This window comes from Pleurodeles waltl, chromosome 10 (assembly GCF_031143425.1).
Source record: "Pleurodeles waltl isolate 20211129_DDA chromosome 10, aPleWal1.hap1.20221129, whole genome shotgun sequence".
NCBI lineage: Eukaryota > Metazoa > Chordata > Amphibia > Caudata > Salamandridae > Pleurodeles > Pleurodeles waltl.
In genome coordinates this window covers 885,177,584-885,198,445 of record NC_090449.1, presented here as the reverse complement: position 1 = coordinate 885,198,445, position 20,862 = coordinate 885,177,584, and the positions used below count along the sequence as shown (strand labels likewise).

Here is a 20,862-nt window from a genome sequence, read left to right as displayed (position 1 = left end):
AGTGTGGTGCTCATAAAACAGCCTAGAATAGCAGTGTACCGCTAGTGCATACTGGTAAGGAAATCAGGAGATTTCCAAAAACACCAGTGCCTCTTGAAAGTGTCATAGGACGGGGAAACACTGTCACATTTCACAATGACCCCCCAGTAAGACCAACAGAGTTTAGAAAGATGCAGACACATGTAAAGTTAGCCTCTGAAAGGATGGGAGACATTGTGTTGATTCAATCATGTCAGGCACCTTTGCATACCAAGAACCTAAACATGTAATAGATTATGCAAAAGTTCCAACGTATTACATGGTGAAAATAAAGTGAGCAATACGTGTGATGTATTAAAACACCTATGTCCTACAATACTTTACACACATACTTAAAAACACAAACAGAGTAGAGTACTCCTATACCTAGACACTTCATTATATTACTAGAGCTTTAGGTCTTGCAGCAAGTTTCAGATTTTTCAGGCTTGGTTACCTACGCTTTTCAGCTGTTCGGCCTTGCTAATCCCTGTGTAAGGCAAAGACTAAAAAGGAGGAACTTGATAGTTCAGTGAGCTCAAAGTATAATCTAATTTAATCATTTCCCAGGACAGCAGCACTACGTATTGCAATGACTGTCAAGTTGCCACAGAAATCTTTAGGTCAGGGAAACACAGCCTGACAGCCTTTTTTTTGTGGTGGGGGCACAATACTTGAGAAGTCCAACTCAATGAAAAAGAGACAGAATATCCCAATCAAGGGTTCCAATTTTACTTTTTCAATCTTTACACTATTGAGATCTTAACTTGACAATATTTTTTAATAGGCTCCAGTCACCAGTGTTTAGTTGTGAAAATATTCTCTGTGTAAAGAGTTCCTGTGTAAAGTTGCAGAAACGTTAAATTGCAGCTGCAATCCTTGTTTATGTGTGACACATTACAACATCATCTCCATACAACAATGGGTATATACTGTATATCTCAAACTAATACTTTATTAAACAGTCTTTAGTTTAACTATTCAACTGGCATTAATTAAAGCAAACGTGCCACATCAGAAACACATTTTTTATTATGGCACAATGCATTTTTTAATGTTACATTAATTGCCTCCTCTTGGTGTAATACACCCTATCTTTGAATACTAACTGAACTCTAGCTGTCCATGCAGAACAACTGCACAGCTCTTTGCAAACCTGATGGAATATAACCTCTTCAAACGTTTTCCAAAAACAACCCTCTATAGAATTGATCAGTTTCCACACTAAGATTCAACAACATTTCAAATGTTGTATGAAATATCAATTAATAAAATCGGCCTCGTGAGCAGCAATAAATTCTCATTAACAGACTACGCTGACAACCGGACCGTAATGGCTTTAACAGTTACTTAGTACACTAGCAAAGATATCACAAGATACAAACGGGGCTCTCTTGTTTTATGCCTTTTTGAAATTGCCAACACCATCCTACCAATGTAGGTCTTAGGGAGCGCTGCCATTTGTAAGCTGCAACACCTTGTAAGGCTAATACCACGAGGTGGTGGCCGGTAACCCCACAAAGTGTTTCTTTTATTCTATTGCGTATCTACTGAGTTATCAAGAGTGGACATTTAGAGTGGGAGTACAGATAGCTGCCAAGTGGTCTTCAACCCTCTCATTTCCCAGACAGATTGTAGGACAGCTACCTAATAGAGCTCACACAAATATGACTAGCCATCTGTAAACGGTCTCTTACATTTTGAGGCTTTGAGTACGACTATGGCAGTGAGTGCATTTCAAATTAAACAAAATTAATTCTTACCCCATGGACCGCTTTTTGCAGCACGCGCAGCAGTAGCAGCAGCATACAGTTATGCACAGGAGTAGCAATCCTGCTAATACAGCAATGGTGATGATAAATGCTTCAAAGTTCACTGAAAAGAACAGAAAAAGAAAGGTGTTTAAGATAACAAACGTTCACTTTGTAAGGCACCTGAAAGGTCTATTGTAGGACAGTATCAAAAAGGGTTCATCACCTAAATTATGCAGGCACGTTCCTAGCAGGGTAATTAAAAAAAACATGTATAGTACTGAGTATCTTCAACACTCCTCAAACAATATTTTTTCTAACGTTTCTACTTGAATGAGAATAAAAAATGACACTTTTCTTTTGAATAACACTGCACTCATTCTTGCTCCGGACCCTCTCCCCAAAGGCGTCATTTTATAGCCTCTCTTTCTGCTGAGGTTCAACACCAGATAAGTAGTAATTCACAACAGCCAGAAAAGAAAGAGGTCTACTGATATATAAACTTAATAAGACAGTATAATACAAGGGCGGTTATTGGAACGTGGTAGGCTTCACAGAGAACATTTTGCCGATATTAACTTAGCAAAACTGAATTCAGCTCGGGTTCTCGCACCTGCAGTTTAGCATTTTTATCATCAGGTGAAGGGATTTGTGATGTAGTGGGGGGCCGGGGTGTATGGTGTAGGTTTAATTGTGCCCTGGTTGAGGTAATTAAGAAATTTCAAATGGCATTGAAATGCCCCAGATGCTGCTATAGTGAAGCAACCTTTTATGTCTCTTAGATAAAGAATTATTTAGAGGCTACAACAATGTGGGGGACACAGAGACCTTAAAGGAATGTTGAGAAGAACAAAACCTAGAAAAAGTTGGGAGATGATGAACAGCAAATGGAAATAATGTTTACTTATGATCTAGATATAGGAACAGGTCTACTGCTCATTCAACACTCGACCAACCAAAAAGATACGTTTCATGTCTGTTTTTCGGCTCAAGATAACGGATAGAGTCATGTTCCACCTCAAAACCCAAGTACAAAACAATGATAAGCCCAGATATAGACGGTTGGTGTATAGGGAAAAGCTAAATGACCTGGAACGGGCAGACACTGCACGGATTCTGACTTACTTTACAACAAAAGTAGATAATATTATTCGCATTGTATTCTAAAGTTGTGTAAAATAGAGACAACCAGAACTTAGCAAATCGCCATGCGTGCATAATGATAAGTCTATTTTGCAGTATCCCTTTGAGGCCACTGAAGACTGACCTGGCCCTTTCAAACTGAGAGGATTTGTTAAATCACTCCTGCAGTGAGAATATGGGTGTCAAAAGCCAGCATGAGAAGGTGAAGAGTCAGATGCTCAAAGTACTTATGGTTGGGCTTCCCTCATCTGTGTTGTAACATGAGCTTGTGGAGGTGAATCAGGAATGGCTAGGAGTGTAAAGTGCCAAGAGATGTCCTTGTCAAATTCCATTATTACAGGGACAAAGAGGAGGTTTTGGCAACTGTTCATAATGCTTTGAATGACCTTTTCACTTACTTTGTTTGCAGACATCGGAGTCATGACTCTCCAACAATGCTTTGACTTCAAAAATGTAAATAACCAAACGGAGGCAGGATGAGGTACGGTTTAGATACACATTTCTTTTGAGATTTAAATTGAATTCAATATGCATCACTGTTCAACCAGAAATGCAACAGAAGAGATTTAACACATTCTTGAGAGCTCCAATGGTCAAGAAGGAGGCGCAGGTCTGAGAAGAAGATCGAAAGGACTCAACATAATAGAACCCTTGTGGAGGCCAATGACTGGACTCTTATCTCAGACTGGTAAACCTGAAGGTGTCACAAGGGGGTTGAGACAGAGCAAGCAGTAACACATACTGCCAACTACTGCATGAAGAATGGTTTATGTTTTCTGGCTATTGGGAAATAGCCTTGTATGAGAGAGACCAATCTCTAAACATCTGTGTCTGTTGCTGCAGTACAATCCAACCTAGCTGCCGTGACTTTTTTTCACTGCCCAAATACAGAGTTCTTAGGGCAATGTGCAATTTTCTATCAATGGCAAGAACGCAAGAAACCAACCCCTGAATAAGCATTTATTAAGTCACAAATGCTACAATCAAACAAAGCTCAGTTAATAAAATGTTGAATGAGAAATTAAGTACTGTGAATCTTAAACAAGCATTTACAATGCATTAGGTCTCGCATTTGCGAAGGTTAGAGGCATTGGCATTGAAAACTGCATTTTTTTGTTTTTTACTTTGGAAGATAAGAGTAATGTGCTGTTTGAAAAAAAGAAATAAGTAAGAGGTCACGCTATATGACACTTCACGTAGTGATGTAAAGTGCTCTTCCGATCGAGTTAGCACTACAGGATTCTTCACACCTTCATGTTAAAAAAAACAAAAAAAAATAACAACATCCAGGAACAAGCAAACACTGTAGAGAATGCAAGATTAAGTAAAGCATGTGAAATGTAAGCAAGAACAACATGGTTATGTTAACGTTTTTATACGTGTAATATGCTGGCTGCAAAAAGCCTGCAACATTCACTGTTGTGTAATGTGCACGAAGCAGGGAAAGGGTGCAGTACCAGAGGCTGACCCTAGGTGTCTCTTGGGGCCTCTTTTGGCTGCATAAGGTACTGCACCCTGCAATGTTCAATTCCACACAGCCCTTATAAGTTTCAGGTACCGTGCTGAAAAATGAAGCGTGGCACCCAGTGTGAAAAGTTTTACACTGTCCATTCAAGTTATGAGGGAGGGAAGATAAGATTGATATGTTGTTTGGAAATAAAAATAAGTACCAGGTCATGCTTTCATCTCCTAAATAACTCCGCCTAAGCTCTTCCCTCTGCTTCCACATCTAACTCACCAAACTCACTTTACTACCATGACCTCCCACACAACCCTACTAAATTCTCCCTCATTTATCTCACCCTGCTACTATGCTCTCCCTAACCCTTCCCCACACTTCCCTCCTGCATCCCCCTTTACTCATCGCAAGCCTTTGGGTTGAGTAAATGAGGGATATACTCCCAATTAACACTTATGGATTTCTTTCCTCCTCCACCCCTCCATTACTCCGGTCAATCTACCTAACAAACTCTCATATCCGTGGCTCAAATTACCTCATAATAATACTAAAACTGTACTCCTATTTCCCGATACTAATCCATCACTAATTCTTGTTGGGTTCCAGAGTAGCATGCTACTTACCGAAAAGCGCTTCGACGCCTCGTCAGGGGTAGTAAGCGCTATATAAATACTATTACAATACAATACAATATATAACTTCATGTAGTGATGTAAAGCGTTCTCCTGATCGAGTTCGCGCTATATGCGTAGCTATGTAAAGCGCTCTTCTAATCGAGTTCACGCTGTATGAAACTCCACGACCTCATGTAAAGTGCTAAGACACCACAAAGAAACAGTTGCATGCCCAAAACAAGGAAAAGGAAGAAACAACATAAGGCCACTCAGCGCAAAGCGGCAAGGCAAAAGAAAAAAATAGTGCCCCAAACTCAGCTATTTGGCTGACTGTGCAATTATCCATGTAACAGGGTCAATCTGCAAGGTGGTAACAAAGCAGCCTCAAGGCGGGGCAAACATGAAGAATTTTCCTACGAAATTAAGGGAATCTCGAAAGGCAGACCAAGGAACAAATTAAAGTTATGGGCGTGTTTAAAGCCAACACATATAGATTACATATGTCGAGAGACAGCGTTTGCGCACTGCTCGACTTAAAAAAGGAATAACAAAAAACAATCACAAGTCCAAAGGTAGATTTCAGTTCTTTTCATGGATCATTGAGTGATGTACTTATTGTCAAGCTCATGTCATAGTATATACCTTTGAATTAGATACAAGTAACTCAATTGGCGATCCTGTCTTGTTATGTGAAGATGGTGTAGAACAATGTTTCACGGCTCATTCGTATAGGGAAGCAATGTCCTCTAGAGCTTTCTTCTTTAGCGCTAACCTTGAGGTGATGTTAAGGGTGCAGACAGGTCATCTGAATTCACTTTTCAAAAGTTTTGTTTTACAGTAGTTTCAGATTTTGCTTCTCTAGCAATAAGTAAGATGTCAACAAACATAATCCGTGCTTCCAGTCCTGTCATAGAAAGTAAAATTCCATGGCTATCATGAAGGACAGTTAGCGTTCTACCAGGACACAAAAAGGAGTTATTATTCTGACAGACTTAATCCACAAGAGTTAAATTTTTCCACCCATAATATTTTAGGTGCATGCAATCTGTGGCATATTTGAGTTTGATTCATTTGCATGAAAATTGTTGATTATGTCATGAATAATATTTTCTAAAGGCAAATGTACAAGAGATGCCCATAAAATGTATTCTCAATTTAAACTTTTATGTCCACAGTGACCAAAAAGAAACAGACCTAACAGGTTTGTGTACATGCAAAGATTATGAGATGATGTTGGGTGCAGCATCACTGAAACAGAAGATTGTGCGACTGTGCCACGTTTTTCTCATGAACATGATTATGTATGATTTTTGGTTGCGTTACCATGGGTTTTGTAGTTCTTTCCATTCGGCTTCATGGGTACTGTGAGGTACTGTGGCCTGCTAGTGACGAGGAGTATAGAAAGTGAAACAGAATTCTCTCCGTGGTCACAACAGAATCATAACTTTCCTTCCAGGCAGCTTTTACATATCCCAGCTTTAACTCCGTGGTGGATACTGCTGTCATGATATGAATCAGCAAAACACACCAATGCATTCTTAACTTTCATACGTAAATGCTTCATTTTCTTGCTCCTTACGAAATCATTTATTCAGATTGGTTCATAGTAACCATGATGTGTCAACACTTTTAGCACTCTGCATGACTTTTAAAAGGGGATTTCATCAGGACACCATCCAAAAAGCTCTTGGAGGTGCTAGAGTAGAGCTGGAGGTGCCCAAAAGAGTCAACCCCAATTGTGGTGCTCAATGTTCCACTGAATGGATTTTAGGATGGGCTGCACCAGAAGCAGACTAAGTACCTGAATTAGAGCTAGGCAGATGGGTTACTCTTTCACAACAAGAAAGATACCCTTTGCGGATTAATATGAATGCCACAGGATATAATGCAGTAAGGCAGAAAGGCTATCCAAACTGTTGTGATGAAGTAACCCCATCCATCACACTCTAATTCAAGCCCCAAGACTGCCAATGTGGCTGTAAATGAATGGCACCAAGTGTCAGCTTCTTCTTCTCCAAGATGTCTACAGTGTTTTCCAGTGGTGTACACTACTGCAAATCTAGGAACATTTTGAGTGTCTTTTTGCATGCCTCCAAACAAAACAAATTTGGAAGAAACGCACAGGTTTATAAATGAAAATCATAGAAGTAATTTGCCACCCTGACACATTTACAATCAATGTCTTAATGTAATAGCAATCAGTTTTACAAATGTGATAAAAATAGCTATTTTTGTTATAGCTAAAATGTAGGTTTTGAGGGTGAAACAACGTGCGGATACCTTACTCTCCCTCGGGCTATGATTATCAGCAAGTTCTTCAGGCTACTAGAAAGGGAGATGGTTTGACTGAGAAAATCACAGGACAGGACCTATGGTTTGTTGCCATGAAGTGACAACCAGTGGTCCTGAAAAAGAGAAACACCTTCTCAAGGCATATAGGTGGTCATTCCAACCTCGGCGGTAAAAGGCGCTTACCGCCGTTCAGAAGACCGCCATAACACCGCCGCGGTAAACCGCCACGGTCATTCTGACCCACAACAGTCAAACCGCCAAAATACAGACATTCACAAAAGTTCGCCACACCAAAGGGCAGCGAGAAACTGGCGATTACCAAACCTCCACCGTCACGCCAACAGAAATACGCCCACACTATCACAACACACGAATACACGCAGCGGTCTTTCATCCGCGGTATTCCATTGGCGGTACACACCGCCGCGCTCAAAATACACACACACTTACAAAATACAACCACATTGGACAATTCAAAATACATACACCTGATACACATACACACACCACTCTCTCACACCCATTACAATATAAAATACACCCACATCACCCACAAACCTCCACTCCTAGAGATTCGTTAACACTCACCGAGAAAAGACATCCGAGCACCCAGACGCCCAATTCACTGTCACCCAGCAATATTTGCACGCACTTCACACAACACAACAATACACATCACCACACTTAGCACCACACAATCCACCCTACACATCACCCACACCACCCCATGGCACCGCAAAGACACCCCAGGTTCTCTGATGATGAACTCAGGGTCATGGTGGAGGAAATTGTACGAGTAGAGCCACAGCTGTTCGGGGCACAGGTGCAGCACACCACCATTGCCAGGAAGATGGAGCTATGGAGCAGAATAGTGGACAGGGTCAACGCTGTGGGACAGCACCCAAGAAATCGGGACGACATCAGGAAGAGGTGGAACGACCTACGGGGGAAGGTGCGTTCCATGGTATCCAGGCACAACATCGCGGTGCAGCGGACTGGCGGCGGACCCCCATCTCCTCCCCCAGAATTTACAACATGGGAGGAGCAGGTCTTGAACATCCTGCATCCTGAGGGCCTCGCAGGAGTAGTTGGAGGTATGGACTCTGGTAAGTCTCATCTTCACTACTTCTTCCCCCCCCACCCCACCTGCATGCCAACTCATACCCCCACCCTCATCCCCACCCCCATCACACCTACTCCTTGCAAATGTCTCACCATCACAACCCACCCATCCCAACACCTAGCCCTGCATGCGTCCACAAAGCATGGACACCCATCACCTAAGCATGCCCACTGCACATACACATACAACCCCCCCGTCCCCAACCACCGTCACAACAGCCCCCACAAAGGAATGCCAGCACTGGGGTACACAGGCACCCACCCATTGCACGCTATGGCACACACAGAAGCAATAACCAACCATACTTTTATACCCCTGCAGGACCCGAACGCCAGGTCACCGCGCAGGAGGGTCCACAAATGTCCACTCCACCCCCAGAAGAGGCCCACAGTGAGGACAGCAGCTCTGTCTCCCTGGATCTAGATGACCAGCCCGGTCCATCGGGGACCTCGGGACAGTCGGTTCCTCTCACACAGCCACAGGAGACCTTCCCCCCTCTGGAAATACCAGCACAGCACCCACCCAGCGGGCCCATACCTCTGTCCCCAGGACACGTCAATCAGCGGTGTGTCCACCACTACAGGGAACCCAGGCTAACCCAACACCCCAACAACAACAGGGACCTGGGGGCAGTGGTAGTGGGCACACGGTCCAGGGGACAGAGGCCCATGGAAACAGGGGAACTGGGAGGGCTGCTGTGCGACAGGGGGGTGGACAGGCCCAGGGAACCCACTCTCCACAAGGCCCTCTTGTCCATCATGGGAGCATACCACCACTCCCAGGAGATGATGGCGACGGTCCTGGCCAGGTTTCAGGAGATCCAGCTTCTGCAGGAGCAACAGTATATGGGGTTCAGGGAGGAGCTAAGAAACATAAGTTCCGCCATGGGTACCATCGTAGTGGCCCTGAATGAGGTAGTCACCACATTGCGGGACACTGTGGCACATCAAAGGGCCCCTGACACTAGCATGCACCAAGAACTGCCTACCACCTCCGCCGGCGCTAGTGGACAGGAGGCCCCGACACAAGACCAACAGGCCACCAGAACCCCACCCCCTGCAGAAGGAGAACCACCCTGCAAGCGGGCCCCGAGATCCAGGAAGAAGACAGAGTAAGATGTCAAGACCCCCGCCAGCAAAGGATACTGCCCTGATTGTCATCCCACTGTCCCACATTGTCACCCTGTCCAACCTTAAACTGCCCCTGCTCCTCTTCCCACAGGCATTTGGACAATGCACCTGTGAAACTGATAGTCTGGACTCTGCCATGAACAATCCTCCACCATCACCCCTCAACGATTTGCAACCACCCATCCAATTTAGAGCTCTTGAATAAAAACACTTATTGCACAAAACAATCTGGAGTCTGGCTGTGATTTAGAACAAATGTATTAGACATGACCGTGCCAAAATGTTCATTCACATTGTGATGCCAACAAACCGCTGTCACACAGCTGTAGTCCATGGGGAAACAAAGCAGATGTCACGCAGTGGGGCCCACATCTCTGAAAACGGAAGGGAAAGTCACAACTCAGTTACCATACACTGGGGGAAAAAGTCAGACAGTAGAGAGGTAGGAGTCTTTAAGTAAATGTAATATGCTGGTGTGTACTCTTACCTGTGTGTCATTGAAAATACTGCTGTATTACTGTGTTCCTGTTCTCTATGTCGTCCTCTTCGGCTTCCTCCTCTTCACTCTCCACAGGCTCCACACCTGCTACAAAACCACCATCTGAACCATCCTCCTGCAGAAAAGGCACCTGGCGGCGCAAAGCCAGGTTGTGAAGCATACAGCAGGCCACGATGATCTGGCACACCTTCTTTGGTGAGTACATTAGGGATCCACCTGTCATATGGAGGCACCTGAACCTGGCCTTCAGGAGGCCAAAGGTTCGCTCGATCACCCTCCTAGTCCGCCCATGGGCCTCATTGTACCGTTCCTGTGCCCTTGTCCTGGGATTCCTCACTGGGGTCAGTAGCCATGACAGGTTGGGGTAACCAGAGTCCCCTAATTGCCACACCCGGTGCCTCTGGAGTTGACCCATCACATACGGGATGCTGCTATTCCGCAGGATGTACGCGTCATGCACTGAGCCAGGGAACTTGGCATTAACATGGGAGATGTACTGGTCAGCCAAACACACCATCTGTACATTCATGGAATGATAACTCTTCCGGTTCCTGTACACCTGTTCACTCCTGCTGGGGGGGACCAAAGCAACATGTGTCCCATCAATGGCACCAATGATGTTGGGAATATGTCCAAGGGCATAGAAGTCTCCTTTCACTGTAACCAAATCCCCCACCTCAGGGAAAATGATGTAGCTCCGCATGTGTTTGAGCAGGGCAGACAACACTCTGGACAACACCTTGGAAAACATGGGCTGGGACATCCCTGATGATATGGCCACTGTTGTTTGAAATGACCCACTTGCTAAGAAACGGAGTACTGACAGCACCTGCACTAGAGGGGGGATCCCTGTGGGTTGGCGGATGGGTGACATCAGGTCTGGCTCCAGCTGGGCACACAGTTCCTGTATAGTGGCTCGGTCAAGCCTGTATGTCAGTATGACATGTCGTTCCTCCATTGTCGACAGGTCCACCAGCGGTCTGTACACAGGAAGATTCCTCCATCTCCATGCATGTCCCAGCGGACGGTGCCTATGAAGGACAACAGCGAGCACAGAGTCAATCAACCCACAGGTACGTAACCACAGCTTGCACATAACACGATTCCCAATGCATTGAAAGGTTTGTATGAGTGTTGGTGCAAGGCCTAGGTATGTGTGACGCAGTAGAAATTAAGCCATGTGGGCCCTTGAAATGGCGGCTGCCTGACCTGTGAAGTGCGACAGTGGGATGGGAGGTCAATGCGCTGGCGTTGCACACCGCGACGGTAGGCGGTCGAAGACCGCGACGCAAAGCCGCATTGAACCCTATGGGTTTCAGGAGCCAATGACGATGTGCGCTGGCGGTCGCGGTACGCACCGCCGCGGGCGTAACCGCCATTTTCTATCTGCTTAATCTCTCAATACCTGATCTTCCACAGGAGAGGACCTACACTGCAAGTGCTGCTGTGACCTCGGTCTGGAAGAGACAATGGCTCATGCGACTGGGGAAAGGGCCCCTGCCTTCACTGCGGAGGAGTTGGAGAAACTTGTGGATGTGGTCCTTCCCCAGTATGCGCTACTCTACAGTCCTCCAGACCAACAGGTAAGTACACAGGGACCATGCTCAGTGGGCAATGCCTGGGTTGAGTGGGGTGGATGAAAGATGGTGGGGAGGGGAGCGATTGAGGCATGCATCAAACGACAGATGAGAGCATGTGCCACATGGCAAGGGTGGGGATGGGGGGCCACTCACATCGAGCATGCAGAAGGTGATGACAAGTATTCTCTCCCTGTACATGTCACATAGGTCAGCGCCCACCAGAAAGTCGCGATTTGGCGTGCCATCGCCAAGGACGTCCGGACCCTGGGTGTCCACAACAGACGGGGCACCCACTGCCGGAAGAGGTGGGAGGACATCCGACGCTGGAGCAGGAAGACGGCGGAGGCTCAGCTGGGGTGGCCTCCCAACGTAGGAGGGGTGCCAGTCGTCATTTGACCCCCCATGATGTCCCGGATCCTGGCGGTGGCCTACCCCGATTTGGATGGGCGCGTGAGGACATCACAGCAGACACAAGGGGGTGAGTACAAATACATTCTGCTGACATTGCGCGCAGTGGAGGTGTCTGGGTGGGGGAGGAGGGCTGTGGGTATCCCTAGGCCAGGGCGATTTCTGTAGGCTAGGCCCCTCTGTAAGGCATGACCCTGTGCCCCGCCCCCCACCTCTGTAGGGTGCCAAGTACAGGTATCCATGGCCCTGTGTCATCTACGTGTGCAGTTGTCGTCCATAGGCTTGTAGGCCATGTCCCACGGATTGCGTAGTGGACCCCAAGTGCGCGGCGTAGTGCAGGGGGCTTCTGTGCCTGTCCTCTCCGCCAACGGTGTCGCCAATGCATGCACTCAACATGTCTTTATTTCTCCCCCCCCCCCCTTTTTTGTGGTCTTCCTGTTCATGTGTGCATTAGCATCATCAGGCGGAGGAGAAGTGGCATCGGAGCACGAGGGAGCTGCATCCCACATGGCCCTGGAGGGCCATGCAACGGAGTCCGAATACACCAGTGGGACGGAGGGCGAGAGGAGCTCCACAGCAGGGACTCGTGCTGATGTCAGTGACAGCGACTCGTCCTCTGAAGGGAGCTCTCTTGTGGTGGCGGCAACATCCGTGCCCCCCGCAGCAACAGGTACAGCCGCCACCCAGCGCACCAGCACCGCCCTCCCAGCAGTCCCTCAGCGTTTGCCCCGTGCCCGCTCACCCAGGAAGGTGGGCATCTCCTTCGCCCCAGGCACCTCAGGCCCTGTCCCTGTCGCCCCTGCTGCCCTCAGTGAGGAGGTCATTGACCTCCTGAGGACCATCATTGTTGGGCAGTCTACCCTTTTGAATGCCATCCAGGGTGTACAAAGGGAGGTGCACCAGAGTAATGCATACCTGGAGGGCATTCATTCGGGTCAGGCTGCCCATCAGCGATCGTTCAACGCTCTGGCCTCAGCACTGACGGCAGCAATTGTCCCTGTCTCTAGCCTCCCCCCTCCAACTTCCTCCACCCAGACCCAATCCACTGTACCTTTGCCTATCCTAGACACACCATCAGACCAGCCTGCACACACCTCAACACCCAAGGGAAGCTCATCCAGACATAAGCACCACACATCACACAAGCATTCACACAAGCAACATCCACATGCAGACATACCAACACCCACTGCCTCCACTGTGTCCCCCTCCTCCTCGTCTCCCTCCTCCCTCCCTCCCTCTTCAGCCACTACGTCCATCACCAGCACACCCACCAGAACACACCGCACACGTGCAGTCACCACCCCCACTACCATTTACACGTCCCCTGTGTCCTCTCCCAGTGTGTCTGTCACCCCCTCTTCCAAACTACACAAATGCAGGCAGCCACCCACCCAACAGCCATCCACCTCACGACAGCCTCCAGCCCAAGCACCTGCACCCAAAGACACCAGACTTCACACTCCTACAACCACATCCTCTTCCTCCACTCCCATACCCACTACACCTACCCGTCCCTCTCTTTCCAAATTGCTTTTCTTTTCCAAACTTGACCTCTTTCCAACAACTCCCCCACCCCGTCCATCTCATAAGACTCCAATCAGCACCTCAGCCACCACAAAACCGGGACCTGTAAAGACTGTTTGCCATGGACTGTGGAGTCCCCCACCCTCAAGGGCATCCAGTTCAGCTAGGAGCCAAGGCACGGCCAGCCCACCCCCGGAAAAGCATCCGAAGATTGCCAGCGCCCGGCGCGAGAGACCAAAGACCCCAGGGACCAAAATCCCTACATTGGCTCCGGCAGGAAGTCGGGTGCCACCTGGCACACCGCCAAAGGTGGGAAAGGGCCACAAGCGTACAGGGAAGGGTGGGAAGGGCAGCACGCCCGACAAGTCCGGCAGCAGGCCAGCTGGCCAGGAGGGCCCCACCAGCCCCATCCCAGGTGTGCAGGAGGACACCCACAGGCCGGGTACTGCAGCCCAGGAGAGCCCCGCAAGCCACCAGACAGATGGGCAGGAAGGCCCCGCCAGCCACATGTCAGGTGGCGAGTGACATCCATGCCTGGGCCGGATCCGCTGACCAGGACACTCATCTCAAGCACCGCTAAACAGGGCACCGCCGTCTCAAGCACCGCTAAACAGGGCACCGCCGTCTCAAGCACCGCTAAACAGGGCACCGCCGTCTCAAGCACCGCTAAACAAGGCACCGCCGTCTCAAGCACCGCTGAACAGGGCACTGCCGTCTCAAGCACCGCTGAACAGGGCACCGCCGTCTCAAGCACCGCTGAACAGGGCACCGCCGTCTCAAGCACCGCTGAACAGGGCACTGCCGTCTCAAGCACCGCTGAACTGGGCCCTTCATCTCAAGCACCGCTGAACTGGGCCCTTCATCTCAAGCACCGCTGAACTGGGCCCTTCATCTCAAGCACCGCTGAACTGGGCCCTTCATCTCAAGCACTGCTCTGCTGGGCACCGCTGTCTCAAGAACCGCTGAACTGGGCCCTTCATCTCAAGCACTGCTCCGCTGGGCCCTTCATCTCAAGCACTGCTCCGCTGGGCACCGCCGTCTCAAGAACCGCTGAACTGGGCCCTTCATCTCAAGCACTGCTCCGCTGGGCCCTTCATCTCAAGCACCGCTCCGCTGGGCCCTTCATCTCAAGCACCGCTCCGCTGGGCCCTTCATCTCAAGCACCGCTCCGCTGGGCCCTTCATCTCAAGCACCGCTCCGCTGGGCCCTTCATCTCAAGCACCGCTGAACAGGGCACCGCCGTCTCAAGCACCGCTCCGCTGGGCACCGCCGTCTCAAGCACTGTGAACTGGGCCCTTCATCTCAAGAACCGCTGGCCCATTGGCGGAAGGGGCAGGTCCGCATCTGTGTCGGGCAGGGCTGCACGAAGCACTCTGGGCACTAGTCCCCCTCCAGTACCAGTGGAGACTGTTATCCACTTGAGAGACTGTGGCTTTGCACTCCCCAGGATGGCACAGTGGGCAACCCACCCACTGTAGAGACTTGAGAGACTGTGGCTTTGCACTCCCCAGGATGGTACAGTGGGCAACCCACCCACTGTAGAGACTTGTGAGACTGTGGCTTTGCACTCCCCAGGATGGCACAGTGGGCAACCCACCCACTGTAGAGACTTAAGAGACTGTGGCTTTGCACTCCCCAGGATGGTACAGTGGGCAACCCACCCACTGTAGAGACTTGTGAGACTGTGGCTTTGCACTCCCCAGGATGGCACAGTGGGCAACCCACCCACTGTAGAGACTGTGGCTTTGCACTCCCCAGGATGGCACAGTGGGCAACCCACCCACTGTAGAGACTTGAGAGACTGTGGCTTTGCACTCCCCAGGATGGCACAGTGGCCATGGAGGCCCCTCGTGGATCTGGCGTCGTGGACTCATCTGGCTGAGGTGCCCCCCCTTCCCTTCCCCCTGAGGTGCCTGTAGTTTTCCTATCTGATGCCCCTGCAGTGTTCTCTCCGTTGGAGGCAGGTATCCTGTGTGGGCTTTGCCCATGTGTTTTGGCCCAGTGGCCCACGAACAATGGCTGATAGACATATCGGACTGGACAATTTATGTATATAAAATTATTGATGTGTGATATATTTTATACTCAGTCTTACAATATAATTCTAAAATTTATAATCATTTCCTTTTGCCTTTGCATTCTTCCGGGAGGTTTGGGGGGGTAACTGTGATGTGTTGCTATGCATTGATGTGTGTGTTGTAGTGGGTGAGGGTGGGGGTGGGTGTGTCGCGTATGTGTGTCCCCGTAATATTTTCTCCTCCCCCCTCCCCTGTGTCGTAGGTGCAGTACTCACCGTTGTCTTCTGCGCCAGCGTTCGTGCTCCTGCTAGAGGAGCAGGAAGACAATGGCTGGTAGGATGTGGAGTTCGGGTTCCATGCTGTCCAGATTCCTCGTGGGTTGTATGGAGGTGAGCGTTTTCCATTTGAAATGTCTGTTTCCGCCGTGTTTTTATCGGCGGGGCTACCGCCCCGGAAAAGGTGGCGGATTGGTGGGTTGTGATAGGGTGGGCGGTACATTGTCTCCCGCCTGTCTGTTGGCGGTGACCGCCGCACTGTTTGTTTGTCCCGCCGTGGCGGGCGGTGTGTTAAAGTGGCGGTCTCTGTTGGCGGTTTCCGCCAGGGTCGGAATTGCATTTTTTTTACCGCCAGCCTGTTGGCGGTTTTGCCGCCGCTTTAACACCGACCTCCAGGGTTGGAATGACCCCCATAGTCCCCACTTTTCTGTCACCGTTATCACTGTGGAGACTGGAGAAGATCTGCGTCATTGACACTTCCCTGACACAAACCTTTACATATGAAGAGTCAAGTTCAAAATATACCTTTTTTTTTAGAAAGTAATTCTCGATCCTGAACAATTAAATAACAGAATTGTTTTTACCCAACAATGATGCCTTTTTGATGCTTTCGGTACAAGGACTAAACACAGAGGGCCTCATTACCAACCTGGCGATCTCATGACCACCAGGTTCATGGATGGCGGTCCGACCGCCACCACTGCGGCAGTCTGAGCACCATATTACGAGTGCAGCATTCGTGACCGCGGCCGGAACACCAGCAGTTGTGACGGTCCTAATCCGCCAGAGCAGAGCTGCAAGCAGTGCTGCCCTGGGGATTATGACTTTGTTCTCCACCTGCAATTTCATGGTGGTAGCACTTGGCATGGGCAGTGCAGCCCCCCCGCTCAGCACCATCGCAATGTTCACTGTCTGCTTTACAGACAGTGAACATTGCGAGGTTGTTGGTGCACCTTGCATCCTACAGCATTGCCACTGGCTCAATTACGAGCCGGACACAATGCTGTAGGGTCTTTCCTGCCAGGCTGGCGGGCAGTAACTCAGGTTTCTGCCTGCCACCCTAGCAGGAAACTTGTAATTTGTGGCAACCTCCCCGACAGAAGTTCAGTGGGCAGGTAAAACCGTCTGCCGAACTCGTAATCAGGTCCAGACTGTAAAGGTCATCACTACCATGTCAAGAGTAGTCGACATGAAACTAAGGGCCTGATTACAACTTTGGCAGAGTGTGTTAATCCGTCCCAAATGTGACAGATATCCTGCCCACCGTATTACGAGTTCCATAGGATATAATGGACTCGTAATACGGCGGGTGGTATATTCGTCACATTTGGGACGGATTAACACCCTCCGCCAAAGTTGTAATCAGGCCCTAAGTATGCAAATATACTTTTCACGTTTAGACCGTTTGAACAAATCATTTATATAGAAATGTGAAATCTACACCACGGTGCAATGTAAGTTTCTGTCAAGGAATTCGATTCCTCTTACATCTTCGGTAGCCATCATGCAAGTCAAGAATTGTAATCTTGTGGTACCAGAGAACCATCTGTAGTCAACGTGTTACAGTAATAAATTTAAATTCATAAATGTGTTAGAGAAAAGGTGAATTAAGTTCATTAATACTAAGTGGCTATCTAGAAAAGCTGCACTGTTTGCCTATGATCAGAGCAGGGTAAAATATAAACGTTGTATGCACAAAAAATAGCCCAAAATATTACAATAAAGTTACAATGTGCCCGGCAATTTAGCAGCATTTCATTGGTAGTAGGTGTGTGAGAAATACATGTCTAGCAAATCTTTAATATATTTTGGTACTTACGCCAGCAAACACACCAGCGAGCATCTGACAGCGAGCACATTGAAGAGGGTGGAAGAATATTTCGAGAAGGATAGTCCATACAGGTCTTGTTGGTAATACACCAAAGGCACTGCACAAGAGACAAAGGAGTACATATCAAATTCAAGAAGGGGGAATCAATCCTTATTCCCCCTGAAACTTGACACACCTGGTGCTCAGGCCATTTCAAATGGATGTCTGAATGGTTTCCTTAGACACTACCAGGCTGCACTGGTCTACTAATGTGCCTTGGTGCTTAGAGCTGCCCTCTGGAAAGCCGTACTGAGCATCAGTAAACCAATCATGCGCTGGAGTGTTCCACCACAATCATGAGGGTACAGATAAAATGCAAACAAAAAAAATAAATCCCTACAGGGTCACATTTCTTCACACCAGAGGTGAACGCCCACTATCTTCTATCCTTAAGTACATTACCCTAGGTAGAGCTGTGCATCACCACCAGAGATCACGGGAAAGGAAGGGTGCCACAACCTAAGAAACATCCATCAATTCAGTAAATTATATTTAGCTCCAGTGACTTTCAGAGACCCTAGACAAAACCTCAACTAGTGGGAAATGGAAGAAGTAAATGTTCATGTCGAAAAACGGACTAAAAGGGAGACTTGAAACAACTGCACTCTGGGGTTTGTATATTTTTCAATCTCTACAATCAAGTTTACAAATGGTCTGGTTGGTCTAGGACTTCTGTCTGTATTCACTCCCAAATAGCAAGTCTTCATGCTTGGTGAGGTTTGTAGAAACTTCTACCCTACTAAGTGGCAGTTATGAATACCATGCAATCCTACTTACTAGTAAAAGTTTATTTTACCCATGATCAGGGGAGCTAGGGACAAACCATTGATCCTTATGATGCCTCATGGATGCTGTGCCACAGTTTATACTGAGATATTCTGTGTAAATGCAGAGTTTTAAAACGGAGTCCTCTGGGTTCTACAAAGTACTCCGTCATCTGCATAGTGATGTCACATTTGGAATTTAATTTTCCCTCTATTTGCTATCAAGGCTTAATTTAGCAGATTATACTGTAGGTGTGCACACTTATGAGTTTTCATTCTAACAGGTGGTTTACAAATAACATCGCACCATGCAACCACAACAGACTGTGCAATAGAAGCTAACGAAGTGTCTTATGCCATTGAGTGCTGTGACCCAAACCTCCAGAGTTTAGAAACCTCAAAGTTGTGAAGTATAACTTCTAATAGGAACTGCATGGATTACTTTCCTGTACAAACTGGAGGTTAACTGTGGGGCCTTATAAAATAATTTGAGGTAATGACAACAGCAAGCTTGAACATGATCTAAAGGACAGAGCTGTGAGGGATTAAATCTATCTGACCAGAGATTTCGGTTTACTACCAAGAATAAGCATGAAATACAAAAAGGGGGCACTCAGAGAACCACCCCAATAGTTGGTCCAGTTGAGGAAGATGTCAAGGGAGCAATGCTGCAAGATAGCAGCAGATTGCTCTCTTGCCAGAGGGGTCACTTTGAAAAGGAAAGTCAGTGTGACTGGATCCTAATTGATGCAAGAGACCCTACTAAAGGCAACAGAAAGAAGCTCCTCACCCTTCCTAAAGCCAATGAGGGAATGCCTAGAACCAGACAAGCTCACATCAGTTACCAGAGCAGGAAGGTCGTGGCTAGCAACAGAATGAGCTGAAGCATAACCTACAAATATCAGCGCTAAATGGAACAGAACACACCCAAATCAGAAGGGACATCTACTTGAGCTCAAAAGGGATCTTGGATTTGCAGGACACGATAGATGAAAAAAAATGGCTGAAGAAACACTTTCTCCTTCAGAACTTTTCCAGCAAAAAAGGATGGAACCTCAATTATGGCGAAGAGTCTCATGACCTCCAGAGATTACTGGAGCACACATAGTCACTGTTTTGGTAAACCCAAGCCTTCAAATAGCTAATATTAGGTCCGGCATTTTGTATTTATGGATAGTACGAGTCTGTGCATTACAGAGAGGTAAGAAATTATAATATGTTAGAATAGCTGTCAACAGGTAAATAAATGCCATCTAACTATTGAATTTACTGACTTGATCATACCTCTCATGAAACAGCATTGTAATGCATGCATAATACATAAAAATAATAGCAACTCAAACAGTTAAGTACAAATGCAGGAAAAAGAACAAATAATTCAGGTAAAATAAATAAATATATAAACTTACTGTGACATTTTTTAGGCACTGCTCACAGGAACTTCCAGAGAAATGGGAGCACGCTAAAAGATGAAAAACAAGTAGAAATTAAATATGCGTAGACCATATTTGTCAGCGGTGTATTTACATTTAGCAACTTCTTTAAAGTGAAAGTAGGACGGGGTCATGGGATACAAGCTGCATTTCGTGGCATGCAGCCAATGTGAGCAGCAAGTAGACAATTGAACAACCAAGGTAAACGTTAGAGAGGAATGTGTGGGTCAACGCACCAGAAAGACCTCTGTGGGTTGAACATTTCATGACCCAACGGAGTTAGTTCCTCAATGTACATTTATCATGTTTGTCGACAAAGAGGAAGGAAGGTTTTTTTCACTCAGAACCACAGAAATTAAGACTTCCCCTTTTAAAACATCTTAATGTCAGAGAGAGCAATAAGATCATGAGTTCATATCACAGTGAAAGTTACCCACCCAGACCGAGACAGGATGTCAAGGCTTAACAGTGATAACGTAAGCATAGTTAACAGTGATTATTCATACTGGAAATGTAAAATGAATAACAGTAAAAAAAAAAAAAAAAAAAAAAAAAAAAAAAAAACTTGAGCTGACCAGCTACGCTAGGCTAGTGGTTCTTAAACTGTGGTCTCGTAACACCTGAGGCGTCATGATGCCTACTGAGGAGGACCACAACTATTTAGAAAAATAAATATTATTAGCACTTCGATAAAAAAACATATGAAGCAAAACTAAAAGTTTTATAACGCGCAGTGAATGTTTAGGAATTTGAAAAGGTATGCTAAAAATTGTTGTCCTTTTATTAATTCGTGGGATCAGCGCAAAGACAGAAACACAATTCAGTGTGGGTGATCAGTGGCTCAATTAAAACCAGTGCTTAATTTGAGCTGGTGATTTCTTTTTATAGGCCACCACTCGTTTTTGGAGTCTAGCACTTAGTTTATGTCTTCAGACATTTCCAGAGAACTACAGTTTGA

At 47.2% G+C, this 20,862-nt stretch overlaps 1 protein-coding gene across 2 annotated transcripts in view; it reads right to left on the bottom strand.

The window, feature by feature from the left end:
- Positions 1-20,862, bottom strand: part of LOC138261990 (pituitary tumor-transforming gene 1 protein-interacting protein-like) — a 206,591-nt gene that overhangs the window by 150,150 nt on the left and 35,579 nt on the right. For both annotated transcript variants that reach the window (XM_069211608.1, XM_069211607.1), the window contains 3 exons: positions 19,881-19,933; positions 17,657-17,765; positions 1,782-1,893 (listed from right to left, as the gene is read on the bottom strand). In XM_069211608.1, coding sequence (XP_069067709.1) covers positions 1,782-1,893; positions 17,657-17,765; positions 19,881-19,933 — 274 coding nt within the window. The remainder of the gene's footprint in view (positions 1-1,781; positions 1,894-17,656; positions 17,766-19,880; positions 19,934-20,862) is intronic.